The 21,815-nt window shown below is 37.4% G+C and overlaps 1 protein-coding gene across 1 annotated transcript; it reads right to left on the reverse strand.

The window, feature by feature from the left end:
- Positions 1–949: 949 nt before the first annotated feature.
- LOC131951103 (uncharacterized) lies at positions 950–14,158 on the reverse strand. The gene is made up of 6 exons (XM_059313390.1): positions 14,107–14,158; positions 5,566–5,724; positions 4,673–4,786; positions 4,243–4,374; positions 1,162–1,602; positions 950–996 (listed from the first exon to the last, which is right to left on the reverse strand). Exons 1-6 carry the CDS (start codon positions 14,156–14,158, stop codon positions 950–952), a joined length of 945 nt encoding a protein of 314 aa, XP_059169373.1.
- Between the last annotated feature and the right edge of the window lie 7,657 nt (positions 14,159–21,815).

Genomic DNA, 21,815 nt, shown 5'->3' on the forward strand with positions numbered 1-21,815 from the left:
ATTCAGTTACTTTAACACAAGTAAATAAATTAACCCGCCCAGCATAACATAGAAATACAACAAATTAATTCAGTGATGATTTTACACTGTTAGTAAGATTTGGACTTGGCAGTTCATTGTATGGATGAAAAGTTTATGAATTTCTGTGACCCCAGTTTATGAGGTACAGCGTGATACGTTCCTACATAGGAAGAGGCAGTTGATTGGGTGAAGTAAAGTTTATGTTTCTGCGATTTCGGTATATAGGTATAATATGATAAGTTCCTACCTAACAGCCTTTGCTTTCCCTAACGTAAGTTATGTACACACTGGTGCTAGGAAGTACTACAGACGTGGGTCCTGGATCCGAACTCACGACATAAGGTATGGCATTCTTGCACTCTATCCCCTCCACACCACCTCGCCGACAGTAAAAAAAGCAATGCAACTTAACAATATGGTAGGCTAATGGGTTTTAATTATTCTAAATATTTACATTTAAAAGATTGGTGTTTTGTTCATAATAGCGTAACTAAACATTAACACATTTGAGTTAGTATTACTATTGGGACTATTTACAAAGTGTCATATTTTTAGCATCATTTTTCATTTTTTTTAAAATTCTAATTAAATTAAATGACTGTGGATCAACTTGGTGACTGTATAAATACTAGAAGACGTGTCTGAATGATGGCGTTTGATTCATTTAGCTGAAACAAAATTAATAAAGAAAGAAACATTACAATACAAATTAGATTGAAAAAATACACACTTATATAATAATAAAACATGAAACATCTGCAGATTGTTGCTCTATAACATGTACATTAAGGACAAAATACGAACTGAAATATTATGTCAACGCCGCGTTTGTCAGATAGAAATTATATTTTAGATTTATTAATTGTTTTTTGTAGTTTAATTGAAATACTTCAAATAAATACGGAGTATCTAATTTAGCTTAGAAAACTTACTGATGCGAAAACATCTCTCCGCTGTGCTTCATGTACTTTTTTCCTGAACAGAAACAAATAATTTAATTATGGCATATTATAGAATATCCGACAATAGAACTCTAAATCAGAATATTTTAGAATCAGTTTTGCACGAATCATTTTTGTTTTGCGTCTGATTTTCCAAAAATTTATTGAAATTAAGAGTTTAAAAAAGTATAGAGCTTACTCAGTTTATCAAAGCCGTGGTGTCTGTCTCTTCTTGTGTCTCTCCATTTTTTCGTGGTGGTTGTTTTAGTGGTGGTTGTTGTTTTTCTTGTGGTTGTGGTTTTTCTAGCAGTGGTGGTTGCCACTCTAGGTGTAATAGTTATGGTAGTTGTTGGTTTAGTTGTTGTAGTTGTTGGTGTGGTAGTGGTGGTAGATGGAGCAGTAGTGGTAGTTAGTGGTGTTGTAGTTGTAGGTCTGGCGGTGGTGGTAGTTGGTGTAGTTGTTGTAGTTGGTGGTGTAGTTGTTGTAGTTGGCCTTGCAGTCGTGGTGGGTGTAGTGGTTGTAGTTGCACGTGTGGTAGTGGTGGTAGCTCGAGTGGTTGTGGTAGTCATTGGTGTAGTTGTAGTAGTTGGTGGGTTAGTTGCAGTAGGTGGAAATGTAGTTGTTGTGGACGGTAGGGCATCTGAAATAGTAGTATGAGAGTTCAACTTTCAATTATGGTAAATCAACCTAGGCTTGAATCATAAACAAAATAAAACACAGCGTAATTATTTTAAAAAAAACTCGTCTCATATTGAATTTAATTTTACATTATTGCTCTTCGTTAACGCACGAAAAATTAATGTTAACAGAAGAATGAGATTTCAAAAACACGCTTGACTATTAACATCATTTAGCATAAATTCTAGTGCAAATACGTCAAGTTAAATAAACAAGTTAATTAAAAAGTCTAGTGACAATTTTAGCGCAATTTCCTTATGTTATCTAAAAATAGCTCTGTCGTAGCGTAAATCAAGAGCAGGGTTAGTAAAACCATTGGTTAGTTATTAAAACGTTTTTTATTTTAAAAAATTTCAGTATTTTACGTTTTATTTACAATAGAGTTACATGACTAAAAACCATTGCGCGCCTACTGAACGTGATGGCGCAGCCATGGAACGCGATGGCGCAGCTATTGAACGTGATGACGCGTGTGGTGTGGTTGGAAAAAATGCCTACTAATTCGGTCCAAATTTTAATTAATTCAAAAAAACTTTGGTGACCGAACGAAAGGATATTTTTGAAAACTTTCTTTGGCAATATTGTTCTAAATTATGGCAGGAATCGATTGGTACATGTTTCAAGTCGCTAAGTGGTCTGGTTGCCGAGATATGGGCCAAAAACTGCTTTTTTTCGAGGTTTTTTTTGGCTTTTCCGGGAAATCCATGAAAGAAACCCGGAATTTTTATGGCCTATGTTCATCCTCGTAACTTGCTTAACATAATTGCTTTTGGAACTAGTCATCGATATTGCTTCGTTGAGGAGGAGATACGACTTAAAGCTGCGGACACACATCCATCCATTCACTCATACATTCATACATCCAGAAATGACGGGTTAATAAACGCAATTCTCCAGAATGGAAATTGCGCTAAAAAAAATAACATAATTTTAAAAGATAGTATAGACTTAATAAATATATTTTTATGAAGTAGTTACTTCATATATTGTGTTGACAACAAAACTGTATACATCACATATGGAATAAGACTTACACGCAATGCACCTAACAAATGAAGTCTCTACCCCGCTTGAGTATCCTTCAATCACTCTAACTTTAAATGTGCATGTGGAGTTTTCATACATGTATCCCTCACATGTGGAGGGGTAATTTACTTTGCAAGCGGCGTCACAATCCTTTAGAGAAAATCATACAAAATAAAATACAATCTCCACGACTAGAAATCACTAATCAATCATTATTACACACATGTAATCGTGCAAAAAAAATCGAGATTTTTACAAATCTCGACGTTTCACACCTCCTTGAGTCGGAAAAACATAGTTTTGCAATCTTGTCCGTACGTCTGTGTGTGTATGTGTCTGTGTATAAACACGATAACTTGAGTATCGTTACAGCTAGGTTGATGAAATTTCATATGTTAGTATTATATCAAAATCGTTGATCGGTATCAACTTTTGAGCGATTTCCGATAACGGTAAGTGGAACTATTTCTACTTTGAATTTTTCAAAAGCCTATAACTTGAGTACTATTTCAGATAGATAAAAGAAATTTCACGTGTAACTAATATATCTAATTTTCCGCCTTCTATCAAATGTTGAGTAATATCCGTTGACCGGAAGTAGTAATTTTCACTATTTCCGATTTCTCAAAAAACGCATGTAAATTTATAAAGTACTAATAAAATTCCGCACTATTATACACATCTTTATTCGGAGTTTGCTTGGTGCGCGATTTTTTTTTGTATGAGATTCTATTCTATTTTTAAAAGTTTAAGTATTTAAAAATGGATTAAAAATCAAACTATATCCCGAGTTCCCATCCCCTGTTGTTTTATATAAGAATATTTGAGAAGGTTTATGGGAGATCACTCGCGGTTTATTTTTAAAGAGAATGATTAATCCCCTGGTTGTGTTTATTTTATGCACATATTTACTAGAAATAAATCGGGCTATAATATCAAATAATATGTTCATATACCATTCAAAAGAAAAAAAGAGACATTTTAGCTTTGACAGTTAATACTACCGACTGTCATATTGATTATTTTATATTGTGAATATAGACCTATAAAAAAATTGAATCTTTAATTTGTATTTGTTTTAGGGGATAATACCAGAATTACAACTTTTAAATTAGGCTAAAACTGAGAAGTGCATTTACAAAACACCGAGTTGAACTTTTGATTTAACTACAAGCACGTTTGCTCTATTGATAAACATTTAAGTTTGCTATCACTATATTTAAGGAAATGGATTGTTTGCCTATTTTCAAGAAGAATAAAAAATATTTACCAGATTTGTAATAGCTTGTGCTTGAACTAGACAATACGATTTTAGAGAGTAGAAAATTTGTTAGAAATTATACATAAATAAATAAATAAATGGGCCTATATATATATATATATATATATATATATATATATATATATATATATATATATATATATATATATATATATATATATATATATATATATATATATATATATATATAACGCATATATAAGATTAAAAATCATCTAAGAAAATTTAAAACAAATTATTTTGTTTAATTTTAAAAGATACATTGAAATTGTACTATAAAACATATACAGTTACCTAGTCTTTTACGGCAGATAAACGGATATTCGTTGTAGCACCTGTCGTCGTTCCATTTATGTCCGTACAGGGCATAGGGCAGCATGGTGGCACAATCACTGCCCATATTCCAATAGTTGGGCTCACTAGAGACTGTTGATACATATTTCACAACCCATTTAAAATTGATTTTTTTTTAACTCATCAGAACTTAAAGTCTTATTGTGAGCCAGAATATCCAAAAACAATTTTACACATTATCCCATTAATGGTATAAATATAATTAACTATTTTGTTGAATAGAGTATGCTTTTATGTCTATCCTTTTTTTCTAAATAAATCAATAAAATAAATCCTAATTTCGAGCTACATGTGTTTGTGTTAGAGGTTAAATTAATTGATTAATTTAAATATTTTATCTGAAATAGTTTTTCCATAATTTTTGTCTTACGTGGATTCCAGTTGGTGTAGGTCACACAGGACCTGTCCGCCCATCGCCAGGCTCCTTCTCTTAGGTCATCACTCAAACCAATCCAGATCTCCCGTGTAAAGTTACTTAATTGGCCTTAAGTTTAAAAAAAAATGTAAAGATACATTAAGTTTATGATAAGGAGAAAGGTAAAGTTCCTTTCCAACATGACGGTTCATAGGGCTAATAAGCTGAAGACTTCTGCGACATCGGAATATAAACATAAAATGTGGTCAGCACTATCCCCAGTCTCTATTTATTTCCTTGCCATTAATTTGGTACACATCAGAGCTAGGTGGACTCATCCAGAGTTTCTTCTAGCCATCTCTTGGGGGGGGGGGGGGGGGAAGGGGGGGCACTAGTTATAGGCCCTTGACTCTGATTTCAGCCTGCTTTTTGTTTTCGATTTGCTTCCAAAGCTCTAGTCCATCCAAGACAATCTACAAGGCAGCAGTTGTTTAATTTTCGAGTTTTTCACTCCTATATGGTTTTTAGTTGCCAGCTATCGAACTTCTTCTGCCCAAAGGTTTCGAACTCAGGGGCCCATTATGTAATTTGATGTAATGAGAAGAAATAAGCTAGAATCAAAAGTCAAGCAAGTTTTCCAACTATGTCACTCACATAAAAGTGTAAAAAATATATATATAAAACTTATTTTTAAAACACATTATCTAAATTTTCGTACCTACCTTACGTGAAACGTATATAACGTATTAAAGACGTTATAATTATAATTTTTAAAATGAATTATTATGCATAAAAAAGCCTAATTAACGATTTTAAACGTAAGATTTTATCTACGTTAGATACTCCTTTGAACGAGCTTCATTTTGTTGAAATATATACTATTTTTTTTTAAACGAGAGTTCTTATACCTGTTAAGTATGCTTGCTCTTCGGCGCTTGATATGGTAATTAAATTCCCTCCAAAAGAAACGCAGGCGTCCCTGGCATTAGTCCAGTTTTTAAAAGTAGAGGTTTCAAAACGGTAGCAAAAGTTGGTGCCAGCACGTAGTACCCAGCCAGGGCCACAGTCTGGAAAGTTAAAGATTTTCTCATTTGTTACAGAAACAGTAAAAATACACAATCTGGAATCAAACTCGAGACTTTTAGGTTACAAGTCTACCGCTCTACCAATATGTTGTAAGTGTTCTTTTTTTAATAATTTATCTTATATATGTATGTATATATATATATATATATATATATATATATATATATATATATATATATATATATATATATATATATATATATATATATAGTAACGTTTACCTATCTACCAGCCAGATAGATGGTGAACGTCCCCGGATTCTTTTTTCGGGGTTATATGCAAATGACTTACAGCCTAAAGGAATGAACACTAACTCAACAACACACTAGGGCTCGGTTTCGATGTCTAGGGAAAACTAGTGATACTATTGAAGTTAACAACTCATTCAATCTGCATACAACCTTTAATAAGCGAACACAGTTGTGGCAGAACACTAGGTTAAACGAGATAAAATATTTAATTTAGAAAATAACAAAACCCAACTTACAAAGCGTAAGAAAAAATACTATCACAGATATCACACTGCTATAGCTTCAATAATCACTTGGCGACAAGTAATATTATACTAGAAGACTAAACCAACTTAAGAAAGCATAGCACACTCAGGACTTAAGTTCTCTCACGTTCAAATGGTCAGAATCTATTGCCGGACAAAATGGACGGCCTGGTCTTAATAGACCGTTTGATCAAGGTAGACTGCCTGATCAAGGTCTACTGCCATCTGTGAGAGAATAATGGGATCTACGCCACCTTGGGCGAGCGTGATCCAGGGATCTAGCGATCCAGGCCACACGGGCCAACCTGAGGGTACTGAGGGTACTGAGATCTAGCGATCCAGGTCACTAGCGATCCAGGTCACTGTGTAACAGTGATACCCTACTCGGCTCCGAACCGAGGAATCTAAGCCACTAAACCACTAGACACCATAGACTATACTCAGCTTTTCACCGAGTATTCGAACCTCGGCCGCCGCCGTGGCGCGCCGAGATCCTAGCCACTGAGCTATGGGGTGGTTATCTGATCTGAATCAATCAATCAGATCTTGATGGAAAATTTCTTAGTCTTAGACACCCTTAATAAGACAGTGGAAAAAACCCGGTGGTTGCACCATCAATCCATATAAGGTATTATACAATGTCAAAATAAAACATTACTGGACCTAAGTAGGTCACATCCCCTCCCTTTTTGGAAGTGACAGATAGGTTCCACAAAAACATACATAAGGAACCAATCTGGCAATGAAAATAAAAAAATGTCTTACAAATGTAGGCAATCAAAATCTTAATACCAGAGTAAATATCCCTGAACATAAAAGGTAAGTAACTCAAACTTTTACAATTGGTGAAAGGGGAGTAACCCTTCAAGAAATAATTATACATCAAAATCCCTCAAAAAAGGGTATTACAATATTTCCATGTGGATATTAAAAGTGGTAAACCCGCCAGGGTAAGACCTTTATTTCAATGACAGTGATACCCTACTCGGCTCCGAACCGAGGAATCTAAGCCACTAAACCACTAGACACCATAGACTATACTCAGCTTTTCACCGAGTATTCGAACCTCGGCCGCCGCCGTGGCGCGCCGAGATCCTAGCCACTGAGCTATGGGGTGGTTATCTGATCTGAATCAATCAATCAGATCTTGATGGAAAATTTCTTAGTCTTAGACACCCTTAATAAGACAGTGGAAAAAACCCGATGGTTGCACCATCAATCCATATAAGGTATTATACAATGTCAAAATAAAACATTACTGGACCTAAGTAGGTCACATCCCCTCCCTCTTTGGAAGTGACAGATAGGTTCCACAAAAACATACATAATGAACCAATCTGGCAATGAAAATGAAAAAATGTCTTACAAATGTAGGCAATCAAAATCTTAATACCAGAGTAAATATCCCAGAACATAAAAGGTAAGTAACTCAAACTTTTACAATTGGTGAAAGGGGAGTAACCCTTCAAGAAATAATTATACATCAAAATCCCTCAAAAAAGGGTATTACAATATTTCCATGTGGATATTTAAAGTGGTAAACCCGCCAGGGTAAGACCTTTATTTCAATGACTAGCTACAATATCAACTGAGTCATATGAGACATATTATCATAAAAGATTACATATAATCAAAAACCACCTTTAATTAAGGTTCACCTACAAATAAACAAAATATTCAACATGATTGCCATTTTGAATAAATTCAAAACTCATACCACTCACATTCATGTGGGTGTCACCCAAACAAAACACTTGTGTATGGTCCTAATGAACCACAAAACATGTCACATGATCAATGTGTGTAATAAGATTTTACATCCTTGACAAACAATCAGCCACAACATTATCACTACCCTTAATGTGTGAAATTTCCAGATTAAAATTTTGGAAATATAAACACCATCTCAATATTCTTTGATTTGTATGTCCTAACTTAGAGGTAAATTTCAGGGGATCATGGTCAGAAAACACTCTGACTGGATTGGTTGAAGAAGAGACATAGACTTCAAAATGTTGTAAGGACAAAACCAAAGCTAAAGCTTCTTTTTCAATAGTAGAGTAATTCTTTTGGTTCTCATTTAACTTCCTGGAAAAAAAGGCAATGGGATGGTCAATCCCCATGTTGTCTTCTTGAAATAGGACTGAGCCAATGGCTAAGTTGCTAGCATCAATGGCAAGTTTAAAGGGCTTGCTGAAATCTGGTGCAGCCATAACAGGAGCATTAGATAAAAATGACTTAATGGTTAAAAAAGCTTCTTGACATTTATTTGACCATTCAAACTCAACACCCTTTTTCAATAATGCAGTAAGAGGTTCAGCAATAGCTGAAAGTTTTGACAGAACCGCCTATAATAACCAGCCATCCCAAGGAACTTTTTGATTTCTTTACAATTTTTGGGAGGAGGTAACCTTACAATAGCATCTACTTTAGCTTCAATGGGCCGAACTTGGTTCGTTCCCACTTGATAACCCAAATAGGTAATTGAACCTTTACAGAAATCACTTTTATGCAAGTTTACAGTAAAATTCACCTCAGACAATTTTCTAAAAAGGTTAGTCAACTGCACAATATGTTCTTCAAAAGTATTGGAAAATACAACTATATCATCTATGTAGGCCTCACATTGGTCTATGTCAGCAATGACAGAGTTAATGACCCTCTCGAAAGTTTGACCAGCATTTCGCATACCAAAGGGCATACGTTTGTATCTATAAAAACCATTAGGGGTTACAAAAGCAGATATTTCTTTTGCACGGTCAGATAAGGGGATTTGCCAGTATCCTGAAAGTAAATCAATTTTGGAAATTATCTTAGCCTGACCAACTTTATCAATAACGTCTTCTATTCGAGGTAAAGGATAGGAATCAGCTTTGGTGAGCGCATTTACCTTCCTAAAGTCGGTCACAAACCTGAAAGATCCACCGTCTTTCGGGACTAGGAGACATGGGGAACTCCAGTTGCTGAAACTGGGCTCAATGATATCATTCTTGAGCATATAATCAATTTCATCTTTTATCAAAACAGCTTTTTCCGGGTTAACTCTATAGGGGTGTTGTTTGATGGGTTTTGCGTCACCTACGTCTACATCATGAGGTGGTACCTTCGCTTCTTTGGGGACATCCCCAAAAATAGAGGGAAATGTCTCAAAAAACTGAGACAATTTATGGCTTTCCTCTGTGGACAAATGCATAAGGTGGTCATTTAGATGATCTAAAAAGGAAGAATTTACCAATTTTGGGGGTTTCAATTTATCATGTATCACATCATCAGAAACATTTGAACATACAGGTAAAGTAATTTTAGCTGTGGAATGAAAATTGTTACAATTATCATAATACTTTTTCAGTGAGTTAACATGATACACTGTCTGTTTCTTTCTTCTGTCGGGCGTATTGACAACATAGTTCAAATCACTTAATTTTGAATGCACAGTAAAGGGTCCACAATATCTTAAGGATAACGCATTGTTCAGATTAGGCACTAGCACAAGAACTTTCTCGCCTGGATTGAATGTTCGTTTACGAGAACTCTTATCATACAGTCCTTTCATTCTAACTTGGGCCTTTCTTAAGTTCTTGTGAGCCATTTCGCACACGGCTTTCAGTCGAACGTGAAAATCGTCAAAGTTTTCCACTGGATGATCACTGGTACCTGTCCAACGTTCGTGGATCAGCTTCAGGGGACCACGGACAGAATGTCCAAACACAAGTTGAAAAGGAGAGTAGCCTAAAGAGTCCTGGACACAGTCCCTCGCGGCGAAAATAATCCAAGGAACAGACTCATCCCATTGGGTGTTACTTTTAGCGAATGTTCTTAGCATGGTTTTGAGGGTTTGGTGGAACCTCTCAAGTACGCCTTGAGACTGAGGGTGGTAGGCTGAGCTGGTGATGTGGGTAACGCCTAGCTTGGCTAGTGCTTCCTGAAAATGGTGACTGGTGAAGTTGCTGCCTTGATCTGTTTGCACGATTCTAGGTAATCCAAAGGTAGTGAAGAACCGGGTCATGGCTCTGACTACAGTCTTTGCCTTAATGTTCCGTAAGGGGAACGCCTCGGGAAAACGGGTACTTGAACACATAAAGGTAAGTAGGTACTCGTTGCCCGCCTTGGTTTTAGGCAAGGGACCTACACAGTCCATGACGATTTTAGAAAAGGGTTCTTCTAATACAGGAATCGGACTCAAAGGGGCCTTAGGAATTTTCTGGTTTGGTTTTCCGGCCAACTGACAGTTCGTGCAACTTTTGCAGTAACACATCATTTCTCATTTTGGGCCAAAAGAACAGTTCTTTGATCTTCGCCGTCGTTTTAGTGACTCCTGGGTGCGCTGACATTGGATGGTCATGTGCCAGTTTCAGTATTTCATGCCGATAAGGTGGAGGGACCCACAGCTGGTTTTTACCCAACCATGGTTCGGCTGGTGAGGCATTCACTGGTATAGAGCGACGAAAGAAGAGGCCGTTCTCGGAGAAATATTCCCCATCGTCAGATGATAGAGATTTTTCGACCATTGCCTTGAGTTCCGCGTCGACTTGTTGAGCTTTAATGATGTCTTCCTGAGATATCCTCAGGGGTAAGCCCAGGCTTGTGTTCTCTGGAAGCATAGACTCCAGTTTGGGAGTCGAATTTCTTGACGATGATGGTAGGTGTGGTTCAGACGTTGTGTCAGCCAATCGTTTGGTCTGGCTTCTTGTCACCGCACATGCAGGATACAGTTCATTATCATTATCTGGAACTGTTGACAAAGGGTCTGAAACCGTACAGGGGTATACTTTGCTTCCCGCAAGGTCATTCCCTAGAAGTAGGTGTACTCATGGGACAGGAATACTATCTATCACACCTAAAATGACCTCACCTTCGACGAGATGATGTTTCAGGGCAAACTTGTGTAGAGGGACGACAGTAGATTTTGTCCCCACTCCCTGGATAATGGAAATATTTCCGGTGTTCGTCTCTGGTGTAATGTCCATTGAACTTTTCAAAAGAAGTGATTGTGACGCTCCTGTGTCTCTTAGGACGGTGATATTCTTCTGAGACAACGGATCATATGGTTTGCTAATGAGAGCTTCGGCAATGAAAGATGAAAAGTCAACTTTTCTCGATCCCTCGAGATCGGTAGACTCGGAAGAAACTGGATGGTGGCGTGAACAGTCAAAATGTGACTGCACATAATGTGTGGAGACTTGACTACCTTCTTGCGGACACTTATGGTTAGAGTCCTTTAGAATTCTAGAGTTCATAGTTGAACTGGCTGCTTGAGGGGATAGAGCATGGTGCGCAGAAGTACGCACCACCTCTCTGTTATATTGACGACGTTTGTAACAGTCCTTGACAAGATGACCAGGTCTTTTGCAGAACTGGCATACTGCTCGACGATTGAGAGTTGATCTTGATTTCTCTCTGGACTGTAATGCCTTCACGTGTTGGCCAACAGGAGGATTGCTGCCAAAAAGGGGAAGCACGGGGTTGAGGCGGTTTCCTGACACTGGTGGTTTCTTATGCACCAACATATATGTGTCAGCCGACTCAGCAGCCTTCTGGATGTCAATTATCTTGTTATCCAGTATGTTAAGTCGTATGTCTTCAGGCAGGGACGTTAGGAATTCTTCCCTTAGGATAAGTGACCTGAGTTTCTCAAACTCAGAAACTTCCTCAGAGTGTAGCCACCTTGAGAATATTTTCTCCTTTTCAAAGAGAAATTCCACATATGATTGAGTGGGTAACTTGCGGAGTGCTCGGAATTTCATCCGATAGGCCTCGGGCGTCAGTTCGTAGGCCTTCAAAATGGCAGTCTTGACCAAACTATAGTTATTTTGAACGTCGTGAGAGAGTGCCTGGTATGTTTTTGCAGCTTTCCCTGTAAGGACCGAGCTCAATAAAGCAGTAATGGAAGTTTCGGGCCATTCACATGTCTTCGCTAAACTCTCAAATGAGTTAAAGAAAACGACCAAATCTGTTTCATCAAATTTAGGAACTAATTTCCCAAATTTGGCAATCACTTGCCCCACCGACAACTTTTTTGGATCTACCAGAGAAGTGACTTCACTAACTTTACCAAATTCTAATTCCAACCTCCTCTTATCTAAAGCAATTTTAGCCTCTAACTCCTGTTTCTCTAAAGCAAGTTTCTCCTTCTCTAAAGCAACTTTCTCCTTCTCTAAAGCAATTCTAGCTTCTAATTCTACCTTCTCTAGAGGTTTCTCCTCGCGGAGTAACACACCAGCTAACAAACTTTCATCAAATACCCCTTCATTAATAAAATGAACAACAATTTTATCTCTCAACACCTCTGACTTCTGCGTAACAGAATAATCCAATTTCAATTCCTTAACAACACTAATCAAAACTTTTCTACTCAACTTCTCTACCTCCTCAAAAGTGGGATTAGATAAGAAAGACTCCATAACACTAACTTTCAAAATCAAAACAAGCCTAGATTCTCTAAATTAACACGGAGCGTTGGGCCGTGTACTTGACCTCCTATCGTGACACGTCTGGCTTTTGACCTAGATAGCACTAGCCTTGCGCGCGTTTCAATAACACGGCTTCACTGGATAGAAAAACAACTAAATCAAACTAAACTTAGTGTTTAACTGATATAACCAACAACTGGAACGACAGATTAAATCTCGGCGAGACCCCACTTTGTAACGTTTACCTATCTACCAGCCAGATAGATGGTGAACGTCCCCGGATTCTTTTTTCGGGGTTATATGCAAATGACTTACAGCCTAAAGGAATGAACACTAACTCAACAACACACTAGGGCTCGGTTTCGATGTCTAGGGAAAACTAGTGATACTATTGAAGTTAACAACTAATTCAATCTGCATACAACCTTTAATAAGCGAACACAGTTGTGGCAGAACACTAGGTTAAACGAGATAAAATATTTAATTTAGAAAATAACAAAACCCAACTTACAAAGCGTAAGAAAAAATACTATCACAGATTTTAACACTGTATAAAAATAGCCACAGGTCACACAACACTGCTATAGCTTCAATAATCACTTGGCGACAAGTAATATTATACTAGAAGACTAAACCAACTTAAGAAAGCATAGCACACTCAGGACTTAAGTTCTCTCACGTTCAAATGGTCAGAATCTTTTGCCGGACAAAATGGACGGCCTGGTCTTAATAGACCGTTTGATCAAGGTAGACTGCCTGATCAAGGTCTACTGCCATCTGTGAGAGAATAATGGGATCTACGCCACCTTGGGCGAGCGTGATCCAGGGATCTAGCGATCCAGGCCACACGGGCCAACCTGAGGGTACTGAGGGTACTGAGATCTAGCGATCCAGGTCACTGCGTAACAGTGACACCCTACTCGGCTCCGAACCGAGGAATCTAAGCCACTAAACCACTAGACACCATAGACTATACTCAGCTTTTCACCGAGTATTCGAACCTCGGCCGCCGCCGTGGCGCGCCGAGATCCTAGCCACTGAGCTATGGGGTGGTTATCTGATCTGAATCAATCAATCAGATCTTGATGGAAAATTTCTTAGTCTTAGACACCCTTAATAAGACAGTGGAAAAAACCCGGTGGTTGCACCATCAATCCATATAAGGTATTATACAATGTCAAAATAAAACATTACTGGACCTAAGTAGGTCACAATATATATATATATATATATATATATATATATATATATATATATATATATATATATGCGTGTGTGTTTGTGTGCGTGTGGATGTGGGTGTGCGTGTATAAATAATTTAAAAATGGTATAAAACGCACAAATATGTACATATAATATGTTTTCATACATTACTTTAGGTAGGGGCCAGTTCCCACGATGGAATAGAACCCTTCTGAAACATTTCTTATAATGATGTTGGTGATGTAGGCACTTACCCTGAGCATATGATATAGTGAAGAGCAAAACAAGAGCAGCTAATGTATTCATGATTCCTGTTTTCTGCAAAGGATTTGAATTTTTTAAAATTATTTCTATTCTATAGTCTCTCTTAACAATCTATTGAATAACTAGTCTCACAAAGTAGGCCTATCCATTTGCGAAACTATAATTATTAAAGTACTACAAATAAGAATTAATGCAAATATGCAGTATTCTTATAAAGGCAAAGGAGGCAAACAAAACTAAAATGATAGCCAAACCATAATGGTTCAATAAGTTGGAAATAAACAATTTTTCATTTTTAAAATAAATAAAATAAATAAAATATATCGTTACTCAAAACACACGCAGGCGGCTGAGACAAAATTTCTCAGCACAAAATGGCTAACACGACACTAAAGAGATGGTTTGGTTGCAGGAATTTTAGGTGGAATAAAATCAATAACTTTAAAAATAAATTACAATTTTTTTTAACTAAGATAAGAAAAAATCAATTAAAAAATGCAAAGTCAGTTTCTTATCTAATTGTTAAGAAAAAAAATTGATTGTGGTTTTTTTTGTGGTAAAATGTCATATTCTAAGACAGTAAGTTTAACAAATGTAAACTTTTAAAAAATCTGTTATAAAAAGAAGTAAACTTCTTTAAAAAAGTATTGTTTTGTTTAATTCAAATTGAATGTCTTACATATTTTGAATTATAAAATTTCAACTTTAAAATACTAGTTATAAAAACAAAAATGTAAATACTTTTGAAACTATCTAATACATTTCTAAAAGACAACAGTTGATAGTACTAATACTAACCAAATATTATTAGCGATAAAACAGCCGGATAATACTAGAGCAGCGCATGTAGTCCTTTATATACATTACTTTTAAATCAACGGCCAATCGCATTTGTTTAAACCCACACGTTGTTAAAACCCAGAGGAGTGCCTGGAACAATTTTAAATAAGTTAAACATGCAATACAAAAGTTATAGGATAAAGAGATCTCACTCCTACACACATTGTATGGACAACTTTATTTTTAGTGCAACTAGTGTGTGCAAAGGTGCGTGAATGACAGTGTTAATTTATTCTTTCATTGGAACGAGCGAAGGGAATGCTTATTAAATTTATAAGCTACATAAATGTGTGGGATTAGCTTAATTTGTGGTGGGATCTGAATTTAATTCGTAAGCTTAATGTAAGGAGCTAATTTCTTGAACTGCTAGGGGATTAATGCGTAGCGAGTACTTACAATTAAAAATTGATATTTAACAGAAATGTGGGAGCTAAATTTTCCGCCAAACAGTAAACTTTGTGCGACACGGTGGGAGCTTAGTGGTCTTTTCTATTTTAATATTTTAGCTGGAGCAAAATGAGCTTTAACATGAGTTTAATCTTTAGCGTCATATTAGAGCTTCTCTTTAGCTAGGCTTTCTTTAGTAAATGCTACAATTTCAGTTAATGGTTGTAAATTAATGTACCAGTGAATTTAACTGTAACTTATATATATATATATATATATATATATATATATATATATATATATATATATATATATAAAATCAGATGTTTAAGTAATGTTTAAACGCTAAGTTTCCCAACCCACTCTAATTAATCAAAGGAATGCCAGAAGTTTCAAAGAGTTCAGATTTCACATTCGTACGTAATCGTCCATCCATACAAAATACCCCTGTAATAAAAACACACCTCTTTGTTCAACGATATTTGTCCACACAACACAACAGCCACCGTGACGGTGTGGGCGACCGTGAACGTAGGTGTCCTGCTGTTAAATTCAACCAAGCACATCACGCGGCAAGAAAGAGATTTGGCTTCAGTGTATCCAGTTTAAACGCCCGTGAAAAGACATGAAAACACAAACTGAAACGACCCTACATTATGCAAACCTTGTTGTGTGGGAGAAGATTGATTAGGTTGTTAAAGTTTGTCCATTAACAAATTAAAATTGAATATTGTGCATTTTTCCTAGAGTGTTTAGGGACAAATTAAACAACAAATGCTATCCTTATTACACAAATTATTAAATGTATCAAAACTAGCTTAAAAAATTGCTAGACTGATACACGTTTATTAAGTATGCCAATCTAACAAACATTTTATAGTTTAGAGCAGGGGTTCCCAACCCAGTGCCCGCGGGCGCCATGGCGCCCGCCAAACGATTCGTGTGTGCCCGCCTCTCACTATTCGACAGAGACAGAATTTATTTCATACACATTATTGAAAGGTTGAAGGGGATGGAAATCGAAAGTTTGGGGGGGGGGGGTTGCAAATCGAAAGTTTTGTCCCCGGGTGACGGGAAGGGTCGCTACGCCTCTGGAAGGAGTTTGTCGATTTAAAATAGGTGGTGCCCGCCACCCTACTGATATTTTAGAATGTGCTCTAGAGTAAAAAAAGGCTGAGAACCCCTGGTTTAGAGTTTACAAACTGTTTCGTTGTTATAAAAAAAAATGTTGAAGCTGAAGTTACAAAAACGAATGTTCGTGGGCACTGTGGTCAGCAGATTTACACCATCCCGTTAATATGAGTCAATTTTTTTTCTAATACTATAATATACTGAGCTGGGCCTTCCTGGAGTATATTCATCCACTTCTCCTACACATTACCATTTAGTTTGTAGCATTATAAAAAGTACATATCATGCTGTACTACATTCTGGAAATCCTGCTCCCACTTGCCTCACACAATACCAAATTCCAAGCTACCTCTATATTCCAGAACGGTACGTCGTTTACTGACAACCTCTATTGAATAGGGTATATTCTTGTGTAGTCGGGGATTACTAATCGATAAAGTTCTAAAGTAACTTATGTTTAGAGTTTCTTTCGGGTATCTCTTCAGAGAACAAATTTTCCCCCGGGGCACGTCCACACCACCTCTCCGCCTTTCCCCACCCCTTTGTCCCGCCCGAACAAAATATAATGTATATAGAATATAAATATAATGTATATAGAATATAAATATAATGTATATAGAATATAAATATAATGTATATGGAATGTATATCAAATGTAATATAATGTACGAGCCGACCCGCGGCGTATCATACGCCGCCATTTAATTGTCTTATTTTCTACTGTTCAGTAATTCATAATTTTTTAATTCGACAGTACCAATGCTGCCACTGAAAATATTTGCTTTAAGAAACTACGCCCCCCCCCTCTTTCCCCCAACCCCTACCCTACCCCCTCCCCCGTAAAAGCAGCCTCTTCTTAGTTACCCTCTGTAAGTTTAAAATCGTTTCAAACTAAATTCTCTGCCCATAATAGCCGTCACTAAACCCGGCTTTACGATTTGTAAACATTTAGCGTGAGCCACAGCTCACCAGACCATGTGGGGGTGGGGTGGGGGTGGTAGTGATAGTGATAGTGATAGAGAGGAAGAGAGGGGACTGCAAGGCGCGCTTGCAGCTTGTTTTCTAACGTCTCCCAGAAGAGAATTATATATATATATATACATATATATATATATATATATATATATATATATATATATATATATATATATATATATATATATATATATATATATATATATATATATATATATATATATATATATATATATATAATATATAAATACTTTTAATAGTGTTTGTTACCCTCCCTAAAAAATTGACTTCCCCTAATAGCTTTAAGTTCCACGCCCCCCCCCCCCCCACCACCACCACCCCCACTCTCACATATCTGGATAAAATATCTGAAAAAAAAACAAATCTTCTGTGCTTATCAAAAGTTCACCACGAAACCATCATCCCCGGACTAATGGAAAGTTCGAGAACCATAAATTGTGACCATAGATCTTCCACTCTACACCCCCGCTAACACATTTTACAAACATAATTTGGCTGACTCTCTAAGCATATACATAATACATTTTAGAAAACACGTTCATAAAAACAAAAACAAAAAAAGCATAGACGGCATTAACGGAGTTGAGATAGATTAATAATAATTCAATTAATTTCAATGGCGGTTGATACGACCAAATTGAATCCGTACCACAAGGCAAAACTATTTTTTTTTTCTACTCTAGATCTATTTTCCGGTTTAAACCGGAAAATTTTAAACTCTCGATCAAGAATAAGTGCACCCAGTGTCAGGGATTTACTCAAGCGTAACCTCTGCCATATTGGGTGTCGTAGAGTAAGTGTAAAGAGGGCCGCAGTATTGTAGACCATGGTCTAAACAGCAATTACTGCAGGCACCTGGAATAGAGGCTTAGCACTACAACAAGTGAAGCGATGAGGGGGTGGGGGTGGTAGGAGTTGAGGTTTTAGTCCTTCAAAATAATTCATATACATTCCGACCGATTCGAACTCAACTGGTGTCTCCACCCACGTCATCTAGCTACGTCACGGGTGTTAGACAGGTGTAAGTTACCGAAATCTTACTTGACAGATGTAGGTTGCCGAAACTCTTAAAGATATCTCACAGAGACAGAGGTCGTTGTGGGACGATTTACTGTTAGGCAGAGGCGTAGCGACGGGGGGTACTTATGTCCCTGGGCGCCGTCCCTAGGGGCGCCAAAATAAGCTCATTTTAGCTGCTAATTTCAATTATAAATATTAAAAATATATGGGGGGGGGGGGAGGGCGCCAAAATGAAAGTTCGTCCCCGGGCGCAGGGAGAGGTAGCTACGCCTCTGCTGTGAGGGATTGTATTTGTAAATGTAGTGTTGAAGAGTACTGTGACTGGACTGGACTAAAAGTAGATTATGCTAGAGGCATGTGATTTAAGCAGAGTTTCTTCCAGGCATCTTCCAGAAAGTCTACCACCCCCCCCCCCCCAGACAAAATGGAATTTATATAGAAAATATATACATTTAACAGTGTCCGCCCCCCCCCCCCCCTAAAATTTCAAGTTGAGAAAAAAAGTCTGGAAGAAACACTGGATTTATGGACAGTTTAAGTTTTGCTTGAATATCAGGAGTACGATGTGAGTTTGGGATGGCGTGGCCTAGCGGAAGAGAGTTAGACTGCGAACACGAAAGTCTCGAGATCGAGTACAGGTACAAGCCATTTATCGTCCCTGAGTCCAACCAGCTCTGATGGTTAATTTACTCTCGTTAAGGAAAGTAAAGGCGGCTGAGCTAATTGCTGATCACACTATCCATTCACACGCCGAGGTCTATGAAACAGATTAACTCTAATGCATCTGCCCCATGTGTCTTGGACAAGAAAGGGGAAAAGATGATGACCTGAGTTTGAGAGTTATAGCAATTGGATTTGTGTGTTGAAAAGAATATGTGTTGTTTGATAATGACGTGGTCATGTTTCTTTTAAACATTAGCTTCGGTGGATGTGAGGTTACGAATGGATGGTTAGAAGTTCTGCTTGTCACATCAGTTGTGAGGGGGGGGGGGGTATAAACATCAACTACCCAGCTGTGAAAGTGGGGGTGATGAAGATAATACCAGCCTGGTTATAGTTTGGAATTAACACACACACACACACACGTCCGATCCAAAAGATAAATGTACTTTATTAAACAATGAAATTAATTCCCTACCTAAATAGCGTATTCTATACTATCAACTATTAACTACGCACTCCCATGACCAATCCTAACACTATCTAAATGTTCTCTACATAACTACGTCTGCTCCCTAATACAACTTACTTAACACCTTCTGCCGGCCTAACTTGCCGACCCACGCTGCAGTGGTCAGCTGACCCATGGGCGTAGCGAGGGGGGGGGGGGGGGGGCGGGGGGTTCGGACCGCACCGGGTGACACCATTTAGGGGGGTGACACCAAGGCAAAAAATAGCAAAATATATAGAGAAAAACTTGAGGGGTGGTGCAAATCAAAAGTTTGACGGGGGGGGGGTGCAAATCGAAAACTTGAGGTGGGGTGCAAATCGAAAGTTTGAGGGGGGGGGTGCAAATCGAAAACGATACGCCTCTGGGGGGTGACACCATTAAATGCCGCACTGGGTGACACCCGACCTCGCTACGCCACTGAGCTGACCGTCCCACGTGACCGGTCAGCTCCTGTGCTTTTATTGGTCTCTCTGACCAACTCGTTATAGCCTGTTTCTGCTATCTACCTGACTATCTACCTGAATTTTAAAACTGCTATTGTGTATATTTTTATCCAAAGTTAACTCATATTTCTATTTGTCAGGAAATAGGGCATTACTCTCACCCACCCCCCCTCCCCCCTATCGATAAATGAATAAAAACAATGACGATGACGAAATATTTGGTAGGGAAATGAGTAATAGAACTTAAGTTTAGAAGAAATGCTAGAGTATTAGAATAGATAGATTTTTTTTTGGAACCAAACATTTGTGCTTACAATCATTCCAACAATTTGTTCCATTTAATTAGATGATCGTCGAACTCAGTCAACTTTGACTTACTTGACGTGACTTAATCATGATAAGCTATTGAAGAACACACGACTTCAATCACACCTGTCTACCGGACTCAGTTTTAGGCAGCTCTCTTTATTTGATCACCTCAGCCTTGATTTTCCTTCCACAATCCTACTCAATGATTGCTTTGTCGGGCCTTCTTTTCTTTTGGGGTCATCCATTTATAACGTCCACAAGAGGGGGGGGGGGGGTCCGAAAAAAAATTGACTTTTGTGGACGCGTGTGTACTGGGATAAGGGGGGGGGGGGTGGGGGTCAATGTGGACGTTCACATCCGGAATTAAACCACAAGATAATTAAATTTGATATTTAAAAAAAAAAGTTTAAAAATGTATATAAAATGTAGATTATACATTAAATTGGCAGTTCTCGCGGTAAATGATTCAGCAATGTAGCTGTTTACCACCCGCCTAAGAAAAAAAGCGATTTTTTTTACAAGCAGGAGGGGATGGGACAGTGACCGTATAGCGATTTCCTAAAACAATTCATGGTATCTCAAGTTTTTTTTCAAACATTTCAAACAATTGTAACTAAATCATAGTAGGCCTACATTATTATTTTGAGTCCAAGCCTAAGATGATGTAGATCTACTCATTTTTTTCAAGCACGTTAAAATTATATATTTAAATATCAGCGCGTGTATAATGTGCTCGCTTTCCTTTCCTCTGCGGGCTTCAGTCTAGAGACTACCTCGTGATGATTTCGTCTTGTCTTTTCTTAGCGAGCCGGCCCGTCCACATTTTCGTGTTTTATATTGTAAAATACATAACACAAGATTTTATTCAGTTAAATCCAATAGCAGGCGAGGCTAATATCATACTGTTTTATAACCAGTCATCCGCGGGGAATCGCTGAGTGTAAAAAAAATGATCACGTCTCCGCACGGAGTAATTGCCTCGATGTTCACACAACAATACACATTTTCAATACCAAGGCGCGATCATTAGAACTGTTGAAAAAAAGTAACCACTGCCTATGGTATGAAGGAAGGGAGTGGGAGGTTAATGGGAGTGCGGTTATGTTCATGTGGTTGGTGAGACGTACAGGGTAAAGATACTGTCGCCTAATTTTAAAAATCTAGAATGAAGGCGCGAGTTGGTAAATATATTTTCATATAGTTGTAGGAAATAGTATGAACAGGTGTGGGCGGTTTAAACATATAAACTACTCGTTAAGAAACAACTGAATCTTATTATATGTGTGTATATATATACAGGCCTATATATATATATATATATATATATATATATATATATATATATATATATATATATATATATATATATATATATATATATATATATATATATATATATATA

Source organism: Physella acuta, unplaced genomic scaffold, assembly GCF_028476545.2.
Source record: "Physella acuta isolate Inbredline_101_S28 unplaced genomic scaffold, ASM2847654v3 ptg000798l, whole genome shotgun sequence".
In the NCBI taxonomy this organism is placed as follows: domain Eukaryota; kingdom Metazoa; phylum Mollusca; class Gastropoda; family Physidae; genus Physella; species Physella acuta.